This window comes from Tyto alba, unplaced genomic scaffold (genome assembly GCF_018691265.1).
Source record: "Tyto alba isolate M040663 unplaced genomic scaffold, T.alba_DEE_v4.0 Super-Scaffold_1, whole genome shotgun sequence".
Taxonomy (NCBI): Eukaryota; Metazoa; Chordata; class Aves; order Strigiformes; family Tytonidae; genus Tyto; species Tyto alba.
This window is the reverse complement of record NW_024881261.1, coordinates 36097161-36114148: the sequence shown is the minus strand read 5'-3', so window position 1 is coordinate 36114148 and position 16988 is coordinate 36097161. Positions and strand designations below refer to the sequence as shown.

Sequence of the window (16988 nt, the reverse complement as noted above, 5' to 3'; positions counted from 1 at the left end):
AGTATTGGGCAACTAAAGGCCAGTCAGTCTCACTGCTGTGCCTAGCAAGACCATGGAATGGATCCTCTTAGAAACACTCTTAGGGCACATGGAAAATAAGGAGGTGCTTGGTGACAGCCAGCATGGCTTCACTAAGGGCAAATCATCCCGGATGAATTTGGTGGCCTTCTACAACGGGGTTACAGCGCTGGTGGATAAGGGAAGAGCAGCTGATGTCATCTTACCTGTACTTGTGCAAAGCTTTTGACACCATCCTGCACGACGCCCTTGTCTCTCAACTGGAGAGATATGGATTGGATGGATGGACCGCTCAGTGGATAAGGAATTGACGTGATGGTTACACCCAAAGAGCTGTGGTCAACAGCTCCATGTCCAAGTGGAGAATGGTGATGTTCCTGAGGGGTTGGTGTTGGGACCGGCGCTGTTTAACATCTTTGCTGGTGACACGGACAGTGGGAGGGAGTGCACCCTCAGCAAGGTCACCGACGGCCCCGAGCTGTGTGGTGGGTGACACGCTGGAGGGCAGGGATGCCATCCAGAGGGACCTGGGCAGGCTGGAGAGGGGGGCCCGGGCAAACCTCATGGAGTTCAACAAGGTCAAGGGCAAGGTCCTGCCCGGGGGTCGGGGCAATCCCCAGCACAAACCCAGGCTGGGCCCTCGAGGAGTGGATTGAGAGCAGCCCCAAGGAGAGGGACTGGGGGGGTTGGTGGGGGGAAAACTGCCCGTGAGGCAGCCCCGTGCGCTCGCAGCCCAGAACCCACCCGTGCCCTGGGCTGCAGCCAGAGCAGGGGGGGCAGCAGGGCCAGGGGGGGGATTCTCCCCCTCTGCTCCGCTCTGGGGAGACCCCCCTGCAGTGCTGGGGCCAGCTCGGGGGCCCCCAACAGCAGAAGGACACGGAGCTGCTCGAGCGGGGCCAGAGGAGGCCACGAAGATGCTGGGGGGGCTGGAGCAGCTCCCCTGGGGGGCCGGGCTGAGAGAGTTGGGGGGTTCAGCCTGGAGAAGAGAAGGCTCCGGGGAGCCCTTCGAGCGGCCTCCCAGGGCTTAAAGGGGGGACAGGAGAGGTGGGGAGGGACTCTGGATCAGGGGGTGTTGGGGATAGGATGAGGGGTAACAGTTTTAAACTGAAAGAGGGTAGACTGAGATTAGATGTAAGGAAGAAATTCTTCCCTGTGCGGGTGGTGAGGCGCTAGCCCAGGGTGCCCAGAGCAGCTGTGGCTGCCCCCTCCCTGGAAGGGTTCAAGGCCAGGTTGGACGGGACTGGGAGCCCCCTGGGCTGGGGGAAGGGGGCCCTGCCCATGACAGGAGTTGGAACTTGATGATCTTTAAGGTCCATTCAAACATGAACCATTCTGTGATTTTGGCTGAAAGGGACCTCCAAAGATCTAGTCCAATGTTTTGCTCAAAGCAGGGCTGAGTTCTAAGTTAGATTAGGCTGCTCATGTCCTGTCTGGTCAACTTCTGAATATCTTTAAGGATGAAAATGTTGTAGCCTCTCTAGGTCCCCATTTCAGTGTATCACCCACTTGTGAACATTTTTCTCCCTGTAAGTCTTGATGGCAATTTGCTTTCCTCTCTTCCTTCAGCTGTGGATCTCTGGGAGGAGTCTGGCTCCATCTTCTCTATAACATCTCTCTTTGTAATGAAAGACTATAAATGGGATCCCTCCCTTTGTGCAACCTTCTCTTTTCAAGCCTGAATAAACCTAGTCCCTGCAGCCTCATGCTGTGTGCTCCAGCACAGCTAACATTCCTAGCTGCCTTCTGATGCACTCTTGAAAACCTGACAAACTTGAAAGCTTGTGGTTTATTTTTGAGGAAGCATAAAATATACCATTCTCATATTTTCTAATCTATCTGCACAGAATCAGGTCATAAGTTTTGGGTTTTCTCTTTTATTGTGATCAAGGAAAGCAGAGAAAGATTGATGTTATTTTTAAAATCTTCAATTTTCCTTCTTAAATAAAAGAATATATTTTTTTTCCTAGATTTTTACCATGAGCACTTGAAGAATTTACTGAAGACTGTATCTTATTTTACATCATTTTTAAGTTTCTAGGGTTTAACTCATACTAATGAGGTGCCTTTTGATTCAACAGGGGAAAGAATAGCTTACTTAGAAACACTTAAGTCTGAGTAATGTAAATATTTATCAACCAAGAAGGCTGTCCTAGACTCCCTTAAATTGTCTGAGGTCCTTACAGTATTGTAGTTTCGAACTAGAAATGCTACTGATTAGTACATTTTCTTTGACAGTGACCTTTCCTCAGTGGAAAACTTGACCTCATTATCGTTTGTGCAAAACCACTAGTCATAGAAATGAGTGTGTTCTATCAAGGCTTATTATGCTGAGGGGTTTACAGGAAAAATAATATGTTGCTTCAAATCAAGATTTTGATACTACAGAGAATAACTGTACTCAAACCAACCCCATGAACTCAAAAACTTCTCAATGTTTAATTAGATGAATCTCTGGATGTTGTAATTCATTCAGTGTTCTTCCACACTTCTGATACTATCATGAAAAAAACCAACAAAAACAAAAAGGAAAACCAAGCCCAACAAATTCTTATAATTTTTGGCCACTTACAGAAATTTTCCACTTCTAATGAAAAGATTGAATTAATAAGGAACAATTATGAATATAAAGAGAGTTACCTATAGGTTTCTCTCTCATAGATGAGTCATAAAAATAGGGAAGTCAGCATAGGAATGGATGGAGGGTATTTGACAGAACTGTTGCCACTGCTGCGTGAAGCTGGTTCTTCACCATTTGCTCTTTTCCAGGGAAAGATCATTATAGCCTATTTTTATCTTTTCTGAGGGAGGGAGGTGATGATAGCAAAGTGAAGAAGATATGTTTGTTTCTGATGATGACTGTGATCATCTTTGGTTCCACATTTTATTCTTTAGGCTATACAGTGCAACTCTGTAACTAATATATTAAATGACAATTTGGTGAAAGCAAAAATTGCAGTGTTTCACAGCGTCTGTAGGGTTCCCATCAAATTTTTCCTAATGAACATTAAATTGTGACTGCTTCCCACTGTTTTTTCTTGTATTAATGAGAATTATTGTATTTTGGATGTTTCTACTGAACATGGCTGTCTTAGAGCATGTTGCGTGTAGTATCCCTTGTACTTAAGGTTAAGAGTTGTTTTGAACCCACTGAATCAAAACAGCTAGTGCCATGTGAGATAACAAACAGGCTTGCAGTTTTGTTTTGTAGTATTATGTATCTGATACAGGGATAAGGATGAATTCTGACCAGTTTGAAGTGCTCTTGTCTGACTGAACTTCTGATACAGCATTTAGTTTAGAAAAATGGAAGTTATGTATTCTAACTCTTCTGATTTTCTGCCACAAAAATCATAATGAAATGACTTCAAATCAGTTTACCTTAGTTGGATTTTTTCATGAGACTTGAACATCTTCTTGCATATTCAGAGATCAAGAAAACTGTATTTACCAACCTTATTACTATGTAAGAAATGCACTGTGGGGTTAGCTGTCGCTTGCTACGAGACCAAGAATACATTGACTCCTACTGAGTCATTTCATCTATACAAGCTGGGTTATTTCAACTCAAGAAGTTGGAAGCTGACATACAAATTAAAATGGGCGTTTAAACAACTGTTAACAGACAGTACTCGCTTGAGGTAATAGACGTGCTAGGCAGTGCAGTTACATGCTGATCTCATTCTGGAAAAAAAACATTTGCAATACCTTCAACAAAACAAAATCATTTTGGTTCCATTGAAATTACTTGTGTTAATAAAGATGTCATTACAGAATGTTTTTTATAAATACAACTGTTAAAATGTCTGTTGCCAGAAAAAAAAAAAAATCCAGAAGCTTTTCTTATTTTCTGAAAGCACAGGCTGATAAGTTGTACTTCTTCGTTAGTGAAAAATTCAGATCTTTTTCATCCCTTAAAAATCCATTTCTTGGTGTTCACAAATAAACAGTCTTGTATAACTGTTGAATGGACATGTGACTTTGGGACCCAAAACTTCGGATTTCTTTCATTAATTTAATGAAATCCTGAATGTTTTTAGGTATTGGTTACAGTATATACCATTTTTATAGCTACTGTGTTATACTATGTATTTTTATACCATATTGGGTCATATTTGTGGGCTGGTCACACTGTGCTGTGAATGTAATGCAAAATTCTCACAGGCATAAAGAAGAATAGGAGTGTGTGATATGGTGGCTGCCAATACTATCGGTAAGGATACATCTTGAGAAAAAGCCAACTGCTTAAACCTTTGCCCCTGAGATTTGCTTCTTGTCGATTTGTGTAGTATACTTCTGTTGTGTAGCATAAATCATCTGATAAGAATACTCTTCTGATTTTCTCAAAGCATATTCTGTGTAAAACATAACATGCTAATTGTTAGCTTTTTACACATTTCTTACATTTATTTTATAAAACACTTGTGGTGTTTATGCTTTTTGAATTTTGTTTAACACTGGTAAGAATTAAATGGTGTTCTGCATTGAAGTCCTGTCAGAAAAGATGAATAAAAGTTCTAATCTAAATAGAATCTATGTAAGGGTAATTTCTAATTTTTATAGGAATGGTAAAACGAAGAAATCAAGTTCTGTGTTTGCAGCATTTCTTGACATATACTGATGCTGTAAATTATACAGCTGTTCTTCCTCTGTATGGATTTTGTAGTACTCACAGCAATTTATAGGTCCGGAGTGCAGCTGCTGGAAGTCATTTATTCTCAGTTCAGTATTAAATCTATCATATACAAATTCATTAACATTCAGTACAGAGCTCAAGGGCTTATGGCTTTTTCTTTCTTGCTCTGAGTTGCTGTCCTGTAAGTGTTTGCAAGGTATGCAGAAAACAACATTAAAAAACTTAAACTGATATATAAGAAAAACAAAAAAACTACAACAGTATTGTCCACGATAAATACCTGAAACCAGCTCATTTGACAATTTAAGCTAAACAGCAAAACCAAAACCTACAGTTAACATTTCTGAAGTTGGTAATGCTAATAACCTTGTTTTGATGGATTTACTCTTCAGCTCCCTTTGCTTGATTGCCACTCTTTACACGTGTCAGTTGTACAGGTCTTCATGTTACAGAAACTTGCTATTCCCTGCAGAGTTTGAATTGTGTGCATCTTAAAAGAGTGTGTGAGGCTATGTAATAGATTTATTTGATTCAGCTGCTTTAGTTTTGGATTTTTTTTATTTGGGAAAAAGGAAACTAGCTTATTTTAAATATTTGGAAAGTACTTATAATGAGTGCTAAAATTAGTTAAACTGTGACTGGAGTTTGACATAAGAATAGGGGCAGGGGCCATGAATATTTGTTCATTATATAACCTGTGAGAAAATTAGCTGTTGGAACAGGCTGCCTGCTATAAGTCGTGTACACATATTTCATATTGTTGAATTGTGCTCTGTTCAAGACCATGAGGAACTTGTACCTAGGGGAACTTGAGCTGATTTGTTGGAGAAAGAGATCCTGAACTCTTGTGGCAGATGGAATACGTTTAGACATGATTATTTTTACAAAAAGAAGGTTAAACCAAACAGGCTAAATGTGAAATATCTGTTTGGTGTCTGTTAAACTGTGTATCAGTGAAAATGTGAGGGAATCGTGTATAACATGATCTTCCGCTACTAATAGTTTTACTTAGGTTGTTTCTACGTAGCCAGATACCACTAAGGCAGAGAAGAAAACAAGTTTTCAATCTAATAAATATCCCCATAGCCCTTCTGATATTAAAATCTCAGAAAACCAAGTAAAAAATAATCACATACGGTATTATGAGAATTTCATACACTTTCAGAAATAAGTAATTGTGGATAGATACAATTCTGCCATGTTTATCAGTGGGTCATCTGCCATTGAAAAAATTCGAGGCCAGCATACTTCCTGAAAGCTTTAACAGCTGTATTCTCTGCATTGTACTATATGGGAATGTTGGTACTTTGTATTTTCCATACCTTTGAAATAACTACAGTATGAAAGATCCTGTATTGAGTCTTGCTCGATGTGTTTTTGATTTTTTTTTTTCAGTATGAACTTTTACAGAATAGTTTTAATCTCTCATTTCTCACAAATGCCAGTTTTTAGGTGTCTTTACTCCTATGAAAGAAGTTAGGTCCTGCCTTGGCATATCTGCTGAACTTCCTTCTACTTCTGCAAATTCCACGTTCTGCGTTGTTTGCCATGTATTACTTAGGCATGTATGCACAAATTCCCTGTCTATTTAAAACCGTGATAGGTTGCTTTAATATTAAGCTTTACATTAAATTATAAATGATCTTGACTGCCAGAAATATGTGTCAGTCTCAGCTCTTTTCTCTCAAGGATGGATGTTAACCAACAGATTATTTAGCTTTAAGTGTAAGATGGAATTTTAAACAACATAAATCAAGCTAATGCTAACTGATACAATGCAATTCTGAAATGAACAGTTAAACCTACCACCGCTTTGGCTTTCTGGAAAGAGATCTATCACGAAGTCACATTAAGAACTGAGCACTGAAAACAAAGCAAATTTAGATAGAAAAAGAAAATTATGCCATGAAAACACTGGACTTCTGAAAATTTTAAACTGTATTTGACAGCAACATAAAGAGAAGGTGTTCCTTAGGTAGAAATGTTAACAAAGAAAAAAGACGATCCTTTGCTCATTCCTTTTCTTTACAAATAAAAGATTGCTGCTTTACTCATTAAATTACATAATAGGACTTCAGACTGCTGCTGCTATACTTTTGTGTGCCTCTACACTGGCTGTCCTATTTCAAGTGCTTGGAATCAATTGAGGTTGGTATATCACCGACTCCTGCCCACCCATCATTTCCTCATCTTAATTTTCCTTGCGCTTTTTCACTCTCTTTTGTGTTGTTTCTCCCCACTTTCCTGTTGTCTTGTCTTTAAATTAATCTATATTTCTGCTGCATTTCCTCCCTGTCTTTTTCCTTACTTCCTCTCCTTCACATCTTTGTTAGCCATCTCCTTCTCTTCAAGATGTGATAAGACCTTTTGGAGGTTCCCAACTTCAGAGCACTCCCCCTGATGAATGTTTCCTGCTTTAGTTCCAGGCAAGCTCATTGATGACAAATGTGACCATAACTGTACTAGGAGAAAAACCTTCGTGAGTTAATATATTAAGTGGTGTATGTTTGCAGAAAAATGATTGCTGGACTTAAAGAAAAATTCTTACATTAATTCTTACAGGGAAAAATTGCTTTGCTACCTTTCAAAATCAGCTACTTCATCTAGGAGACTGAAAGTTAACAGAGCAGGGAATTAGAAGTGTGGAGACCAAATCCTGAAATAATGGATAGAGAAGTGACAGCAAGGTGTTGCTCTATCATCTGTAACTAGACTAGAAGTTGCTGAAGTGTGAGACATGGAATATTGTGCAGTAGTTACAATCTGATGCAACAAAGTCATCAAAAGAAACTTATCTTCCCTAGCTGAACAGCAAATTCCTGCAAAACATTAGTAAATTAAAAAAAATAGGATATTAACCAATCATGGGCAGTTTTTGATACTTTGTGTAAGATATTTTTGCTTTTCTGTGATCTTGTATATCAGTTTGAGTATGATTAATAGTAAATAGGTATAGATACAGAAAGTTGCAAGGCTTCACTTCTACTGGGAACCTCAGTCTTGTAAATATGTCTCCTGCTTGCTCTAAGTTGACTGAAAGTTACGGTTTTATAAAGATAGTGCAGTCATCCTTAGAGGCAGAGGGTATTACTTGAGGCTTAGTTGTATGATAACATTGACATGGCATTATACTGTAACACTTCACATTTTGTGTTTTCATGCTTAAGACTGATGCAAACAAACACTGCCTACAATTTATAGCCATACAGAGTATGTATATTTTGTGTGTGTAAATAAATGGTGTTTATGTACTTTGCATGCGTGTTGTAGTATAGTTTAGCATGAGACACTAAGAACTGCTGATGACTTCTGAAGTCAGGAAAAATAAACCTAGAGGCCTTTTAAGACTTTTTTTTTTTTTATTAGAAAGTAAGCTGGAAATTCCTGACAATCAAGTGCATACTGTGATGCTACTTTGTAAAGATAGGTTCCTATTTCTGTCTCCAGACCTGGTCGATCTATAAGATAAGTCTTTTAAAATGGCTTACTTCTGTGGTGCTTTCAAACACTTGTTGTTTTGGGAATTGTCAGTGTTTCAGCATTGTCTGTCAGAGGAGAAAAATAAGAAAGGAAAAACTTTTGTTTCTGGAATGTAAACCTGTTTGGACTGGAATAATCTTTAGAAACCTATGTGTTTGTTTTTTTTTTGTTTTTTTTTTTTAAAAAAAAGGCAAAATGTGAAATAACTGGCTTTGAGAACACATGCTTCTTCTGTGAAGGTGCAGATGAGAGATTTTTAAGAAGAGTTTTCAGTGAGTTTTCATCTCTGACACTGGAAGATCTAACAATTTGCTTTCTAGAGGTAATGGCAGGATTTTGATTCAGTCAATGAGAAATGCACAAATGTGTGTTTAAACAAATTCCTTTGATTCATTGCCATTCTGAATTAACTGGCGTAGCTTCTCAGTGGTGTTTAACTTGCTGTGAATGCATGTAAGGTGACCTTTCATGGTCGGTGTAATACAGCTGTATGATCTAGTGATGTTTCATTTGTGCTAACAAAGCCATTATCCTGTTAGGTGTTCTTCCCAATGGGTGTTGTGTCTGTCTTTTGTACAGCTATAGTCACTTGTGTAGGTAAGCAGATGTATGGGGAAAAGCTTACAGTGGAGGAAAGGAGCCATTAGGTCATGCTGTTCAACTTCTGTAAACTTTGCATTTTGTCGAGTGGGCAGTCAGCTTTATGTTACAGTCTATAATGGGTGATCCCTGGTGATGGTGAATGCTTATCTGTTTAGAAAAAGGTATTGTGGGGGTGCAGCGAGGACTGGCCGTTCTCTGAGGCGCAGGGGCCTCAGCCGCCGGGGCCCTGTCCCACTGCCCTGCATGGAGGTGGGCCGGGCACGCCAGGTGATGGTAGCTGGGTTCAACTGAGAGCCCGGATCATCGGGGAAGCCTGTGGTGATGAGGCAGGTCAGAGGAAAAGCTGGGAAGTCAGTCCATGGCTCAGGGAGAGGGTAGACAGGTGAGAGAGACAGCGCAGTGGTACCTCAGAAACACCATTGACAGGGCCAGCGCTGGGCTCAGGAGGGCAGTGTGTGGGCTGAGGTTTGGGCTGGGGGGGCAAATGGCCGGGCAGAGTGGTAACTGCCTGAGCTGGAGACTGGCACTCCTACCCCATAGCTCTGTCAGGGACTGAAGGTCCCAGGGTGAGCTGAACTGGGGCTGCAGGGCCCAAGGGGAACGTGTGGATGGAGCCCCCAGCACAGGCTGGGCAGGGCCTTTGAGGCCTAGTAGTACTCTCAGGGCCCTGACAGGTATAAGCCTTTAAAACCTGGTGAAAGCAGTGGTGTCTTGGAAGAACTGGCACAGTTGAAGAGCAATGTGGCAGTCAGCATCAACCCCAGATGTTTTTCACTTTTTTTTGTCCATGAGATATTTTCTTCTACTGAATAAGACTACATCGTACTTACGAAATGTGTGAACAGGAGCTGTATCCAGGTAAACAGTGCGTGAATGCACTCAGAAGGGTTTGAGCTTTCTTATTGTCTTTGATTCATCAAATACACGCAATTTGTCAGTCACTTTTGATTGAAAACTGAACACTAAAGCCCAACTTAAAACTGTGATAAAGAGTACTGCTTTTGTCCCCCAGCCCCATGAAATTGTGGGGGTTTGTATGTCTGTGTTTTTCCTGCATATACAACTCGGTTCAATGACAGTCTCTGCAAAGAGTGAGCTAGGGGACTGCAGCACGGTTTATTTGAAGCTGTCTTCGTGAACCTTGTGTTGACTGCAGCCAGTGCAAAATACGTCAGTGTGATTTATACCCACAGTGATGCCTGGATCCCATGAATTGTGCTGATACAAATACTCAGTGAACAAGAGCTGGCTTCCTGGTGTATTGTGCTGTCAAACCTTAAATATATTAAGTGTGATAAAGAACAGATTTTTTTTCTTCTTCTTCTTGAAGTCGTGCAACCAAAGCTTAACTGTGAAGGTTGCTTTAAAGTTTTCCATTCAAAGCCTTCTTGTCCATTCACCGTGTTTGGCTGGAACAATCCACAGCTGGGAATCTGTGACTATCCATTAATTTTCCATTCTTATCAGGGAGAACCAGGTATGAGTAAAGCATAATAGTATGTCCGTGGGGGGGGATCTAAGACAGCAGCTTCACTTCCTTCTTCAGAGAACTAGTTAACATTATTCTGATAACCCACATACACAGAGATTTGACAGAGAAATCACTCAATTGTAGGGTTCTTTGGCCTGTTTGTGCAGATCAGACTAAGATTATAATCTGTCTCTTCCTGTTCATGTGAAAAATTTTGAGGGCTTAATTGTTCATCAAGGTGGAAAAGAGCAATGGCCCTACAGCTTCTTTTGGGGTTAAGGCTCACAACTGAACAACAAATTAATAATTAATTTCATGGGTCTAAGCATCAATTAAAAAACAAAAAAAGGTGCTGTTGAACAAAAGTGAAGCTCTTCATAGCTGAATTTACCAGTACAGTGATTTTGAAATTCTACACAGTATTGTGTGAAACAAAATATTCTGTGTTTTAAAAACATTAACACATCGTGTTTTTTGGGACTGTTTCTGGACATGTTTCCAGATGCCATATTATTGAGTTGCCATTACTGGCTTTGTGCTACTGACTTGTCAGTTTGGGATTTATTATGAACCCCTCATTCCTGGTTAGACAAGACTATTTTAAAGGGAAAAAGTAATTTGGAAGGACTTTTGAGTTTGATTGTTTGCACATGATGCAGCAAAGTAAGGAATGGTTAAGAATAGAAGGCTGCTAAACTGAAGTGTTGTATTGACTTACCATTTTATCTCTAGGTCTGTAGCTTCTGTGCAGCACAGGAGAAAAGAGGGTATTTTGTTGTCTTCTGTTGTCAATATTTAGAACTTGAGTCCATGTTTAAAAATAAGTAACACTTTGTGCTGAGAGTGCACTGGGTAACTTGCAGATCCTTTACCAAGGTTGGAGGTGCATTAGTATTTAGATTTGAGCATGGTGGGCAATGAAGTCATTCCTGCACAGTGGTGATTCATGTATATGTATTTGTTTATTGAAAAAGTAAAACTATGTTAAATTTTAATATGCCCAAGAAAATAACTGTTTTCTAATTCAGATAAGCAGCAGGTTAAACCATTGTCTCCTGTTTAAGGCTCCACCTCCCTCTCATTTGGGATGGTGTGTTTTTTTTTTTTTTTTTTTTTTTTTTTTTGTATGGTTTTTACTGTATTCCTGAGATTTCCAAGTTAGCCTGAGGAAGTAAAATGCAATGATATGTCCAATACATACCTTGCAGTAAATGACATTTTAAAAACATAGAACTGGTTCATTGACTATTGAGTGCTCTTCTCTTCAATCACAGATTTATAAACTTCATGCAGTGAGAAGTGGATACTGTGATAGTTTTGTAAATCGTGCATATAGAGCTGATGCAAAGCAAAGGAAAATCATTAGAAAGACTTCAGCTTGCTTTAGAGCAGGCTGCAAGCAGTTTTGTATGCATTTTGTCATTCATTTTTCATTGTGCCTCTTCTCATCATTTGAAGCTGGTGCCACAGGCTTTTATTGTTCTGATGTGCTATTTTCCCTTCTGTTTCTTTTTCCCTGAATCTGTGTCCTTTATCCAAGCCATTTTGCAAATATCTACTAGTTTGGTGTTTTTTTTGTTGTGTTTTCTTTTTTTTTTTCTTTCTTTTTTTTTTTTTTTCTCAAATGGACAAGATCCATAAAGAGAGTGGGGAGAATGTCTAGAGTAAAATAGGATGAGACAGGAGGCTCCTTACAGTCCTGATGTTGACTGTATGGTTGTCTCACAGTCCCTAACTTTCAGCTGTCCAAATAACAGCTCCTGAGCTTGATTCCTAGAGACAGTTAAATCTGATTTGGCAGCTCTGTTGAACTGTGTGTTCCTTGTCTGGGCTGGCAGGAGACAGTAGGCTTTCAAGAAGATCTCTGTGGAGAAGAGAGGAACAAGGTGAGAGTGGTAAGATCTGTGAGTGCTTTAAGTGTCTGCGTAGCAGGGAGAGAGGGGAAACAGTCAGTGGCACTTCAGAGATGGCGTCTCTCAAGCACCTTTTTCATTTCCACACCTTCCATGGTTCCCATTTCCCAGGAGTACGGGATTCTCATTCCTGACCTGCTGCTCCTTTCTGCAGTGTGCTCTGGATACACAGAAGTAGGGCAGGGAAGCAGTCGCAGGAAATTTGCTTAGAGGCAACAATCACAGAATTCCTTGCCCTCACCCTGTCTGCACCTCTGTGCTTCTCTGTTGCTTATGAAGCAAGAAATGTCTGGGAGAAATGACAGCTAATTACCAGGCCAGTTTTCTCATAGGAAAGCTGTGCTTAATAATAAGCAAAATGTGGACAGTTCATGATGCTGGTTACAAGACACAGTGAAAATTGGTGTGATTTTAAACAGACTGTTCATTTCTTGTGAGATAAAGAAGATTTAGTTGTAAGTACTGTTGTAGTCCATTTCCACAATCTTTGATGAATTTAACTCGATGTTTCCTTAAACAGAGTAGAGATAGAAAAAAGAAAATGTTTATACATTTCTTGTCAGTTTTGAAGTGCTTTTGGAAATAAACGGCATGTTCTTTTTCTGACAGGATTTGAAATCTAGCAATCAGCGAGATGAAATTGCTGCAGCACGTGCATCCCTGAAGGAAAATTCCCCTCTCCTACATTCAATATGTTCAGCTTGTTTGGAACATTCAGATGTTGCATCCCTTACAGCCAGCAAGGATTCAATTTGCAATGAAATACAGAATGCTCTCAATGTAATTTCTAATGCTTCCCAAGGAGTTGAAAATAAAATAGGACAACCTACATCTCACACAGCTACTCTTGGAAGTGCACTTGATGAGCTTGAGGTATGTAAACCTGTGAGACTGCAACTTTTTTTGAACTTATTAACATTTTTTAAAAATTTAACTATTGCTATCGTAAGTGGTGGACCTAAAGGCATTAGCAGTTGATGCTCTGCTTAGTCCTAGTCTAAACAGTATCACTCTAAATTATTTATTTGGGAGGGATTTCTTCCTTCAAGAGAGTTTGGAATTAAGTCTTCATGTGTATGTTCAATACTTGTCTTCCTTTAAACAGCAGGAAGGAATTAGTGCCAAGAGTGTCACTAACAATGAAGACCAGACATATCCTTGAATAAGTGGGTGGAACCCATGAGTTTAGTTTACAAATAACAATGATTTTCAGATGATGATGATCACTGCTACCTCAACTGCATTCGAACTACTGCAGTGCAAGTTGTAGTCCTTGACTCCAAAACTTGTAATTGGGATCATTATGTAATTTATATAATTGAAGGATTTAGAAACCTAATTAAGTTTTCTGCTTATCATTAAATAAAGTGACATAATCAATATGCTTTCACAAATTCTACATTTCTACTTCCATTATTTAAGCAAATATTTGGAGAAAAGTCAGTTCTTTCTCTACTCCTGACCTGATCCTAAGATTTTGTATGGAGCTTTCTCTTTTTCTCAGGGCTACTCTGACTCTTACCAGTGTTACTTTCCACTGTCCTGCCAAAAATAGTAAAAGACCTCCTGTGAATGAGATTGCAGACTGTGCTCCTCATCTGATGTAACTGATGCACGCTCAGATCATCATAAAGAATGAGAGTTTCTAAACACTTTTTCAAGTATGGGTCTTTTTGGTTGTAAATTCTCGGACTTACCAGATTTTAGTTTCAGAACTCCAATATTGTTGATATATTTTCAGGAGAATTGGTGTTATGACTGATGGTAACAGATTTTGTCTAAAATTTTCAATGAAAGATTAGAGAAATACATTGAAATATGACACAAATCTTGTAGTGGTAGGTTATTGGTCAAAACAGACCTCTCAGTCATGCTCGAAGTTGAATCTGACAGATTTTGTCTCCCCAAAGGAACAGGCTACAGTTGCATGTTACATGTTGTCGTTCCTTGCTTCTCATACCAGGTTTTAAAATTATAGTTTCTAATATATTTTCCTAATAAATGAAAGAAAAAAGAAACATTTAAGAGTAATACATGATTTTTTACAATGAAATGATTAATGACAAACTTCAAACGAGAGCTGGTATTTACCTGTTTTATTTACAAATATTTTCAAACAAAGTTTGGCAAAAGGATTCCGTCTTCTGACTGCAGATGAATTCATCCTGACTGTATGTGAACAGTAGCATTTTAACGATTTTTTAAAAATGTAATTAAATTTATTATTTTTTAAAAATTTAAGAATTGTTATAATCACAAAATGGAAAAAATTGTCCTATGGAGTGAATTTGTTTTTATTCAGAAACATAAGAACATAAAAGTCTGACTGTTGTAAAAAGCCATTTATTTATGGAGATTTGAATATACTTTTACCTAGGTAACACAAATGGGAATTGAAGCTGTGTGAGTTAGATAAAGCACAATTTATGGAGCATTTAACTTCTTAAAATGATTTTATGAATTAGATGGTTGCACTTTTCTTTCTTTGTAGAAAGTTCTATTGGCTAAGGACCTGAAATAACCTTTGCTCTATCTTCTCTTTGCAAATACAGTGCCGTGACATAGATTGATGTAGTAAATAGTCTGTTGGGAGCAAATCTCATTAAATGTTTATAGTGTGGAAATGTATCACAGAGCTTAGCCAACAATCTAGTATCTAGATGTTTTGCAATGTCATTCTTCCTTTGCCAGCACTGGCAGTGTGAAAGTCATTACAGATTTATAGGTGAGGAAGCCACCAGTAAAATAGCAGCTAACTCTTAAATCAGTAGGTTCTCAAGAATTCCTCTTAAAGGCTCCATATAACTACCATGTCAGTCATAAATAAATAGAAAATTGTAACATTACAAATTTAATTGCATATTAAGAGCTGTGTTAAAAAAGCATGTGGGTGCGGGGTTATCTAAGGCCTTTCATAGGTCTTGCATCTTCTGAATGTAAAGAGATTTCTCACAAAATGATACAGGTCTTGCATGTCTGACTCTGTCAGCATATTCCTCTGATAATGTGGCCCTTTAATGACCATGGCTGTCTAGCAGAGCAACTACATATGAGATGTCAAAATATCGTAAATCAGTCCAAAATGTTAGGAAGTATAACCAGGCTTCTGGATACCCATGATCCCTCAATTTCACAGGTCAGAAGACCAGTGAGGGAGTAAATAGAGATCTGATAACTCCTTTTAAATGCTCACTTATGCTTAAGAACTCCTGTACTTATCCACTGTTTACCTCTGTCAGAGCAACACTGCAAAACTGCTTGTTGCCTATCTGGTGTCTTCTGATTGGTTGGAAATTGGATTGTCTTTTCTGGGTAGATGTACTGATCATAAATATTTGATGGAATTCCCTGAAGAGTTTAGTCTGTGGTCAGAATCTTAAATCATATTTTTCTGGTTATGATTGCCTAGAGTTGTTTTGTTTTGTTTTGTTTAGAGATGAACTGTAGTAGCTTTTTTGCCAGTGCTATTTGTCCATCTTTGCATGAACTTTCTACAAACTGTCTCCTAAAGGAAGATATTTCTACTCCTGTTTGGTCTGAGATTTGAAGGCAGTCATTTTGCTAGCTAAACGAGGAATTGACTGTAGCCTTAGTTTTCCACAATTGATGAAGCTGTTTGTTTCTGTAGAAGCACTTAAATATTCTGCTTGGCAGGTGTGTTTTACATTAGGATAAAGACTATGTATAGCCTAGTGTGGAGGGTGATTACTTGAGATACAGGAGCACAACAGTGAAGTTGCTGCTCCCATGAATAGCGACCGAGTGGCACAACTCCAGCAGAGGTGAGCTACCACAGAACGCTTCAGTATTAAGGACTGTAATCTGTAATGTGAATGAGGCAGACAGAGTTTCAAATTTCTAACACAAATATACCTGTCTTCCACATCAGGAGTGGGTGTCCTGACCTCTGGAAACCAACTATATCTTAGAATGCCTTCCCTTGTCATTCTTAGATCACTGTGGAGGAGTCTTTCATGTGTAAGATTAGTATGAAATAATCTATGGGGTGTAAGGTAGGTTTGTTTTTTTTTTTTTTTTTTTTAATAAGGTAAATATTTAAACATCAGTGACTAGTTTTACGCAGTTTTTCCAAAACTGTATTAGTATACTAGTTATTAAGGTCAAAGATTCTTAATTTTTATTTTTGATGTGTCTTTGGATATAGCCAAAGTAATGAAGACCTAGATAATGCAGTCATTAAACACTTGCTATACAGGAAAACATAGTTCCTACTACTGAAAACTGGTTTGATTCCACTTTTGAAGTTATGCATTCTTAGACAGGTGTCAGTTAAAAGGGGTTATTTTCCCCTACATTTCAGGGTCCTTAATGGCACTTCTTGCCACTTCTTTACAATTTCCTGTGCTGCATTCCCCTAATTTCCTGCAATGCATATTGTGTTTGAGACACGTAGTAACTTAGCTTGCCTCTAGGTACATTTGCTTCAGTTTTCCTTTGCATTTAGCCATAATCTCAGTGTTGTAAGGAAGCTCAGGTAAGAGAAGAAATGAGGAAAAAATGGATGCCCTATACTAGTACCCTTAATGTGTCTCTAAGTTATCCTTGTGAACAAATGGTATCTTACTGCCTTCACCCCTCCAGAAGACTATCTTCAGCTACATTTCCTTTCTTCTGTGGAAGTAGCTATTGCAGTAAATAGCACAAGAGTTTTAATGTTTTAATGCAGTAGGAAGGCTTCTGATGACACTAAGAGCTGGATTACTCCTCCTATCAAGCCTGACTCTAGGCATTGGTAATTAAGAAGTTGCCTGAAAAAGCAAAATTATTTCCTATGCTGTTGCTTGGGAGAGAAAGTCTGGCACCATCTGCTGCCAGCAAGAAGTTATGGTATATGAAGATATTTCTGAGA

General features: G+C 38.9%; 1 protein-coding gene across 1 annotated transcript in view; it reads left to right on the top strand.

Moving 5' to 3' along the window:
• Positions 1-16988, top strand: part of CTNNA3 (catenin alpha 3) — a 519632-nt gene that overhangs the window by 100024 nt on the left and 402620 nt on the right. Inside the window, exon 6 of the mRNA XM_032994547.2 lies at positions 12728-12991. Within this exon, the coding sequence (XP_032850438.1) occupies positions 12728-12991 (264 nt within the window). The remainder of the gene's footprint in view (positions 1-12727; positions 12992-16988) is intronic.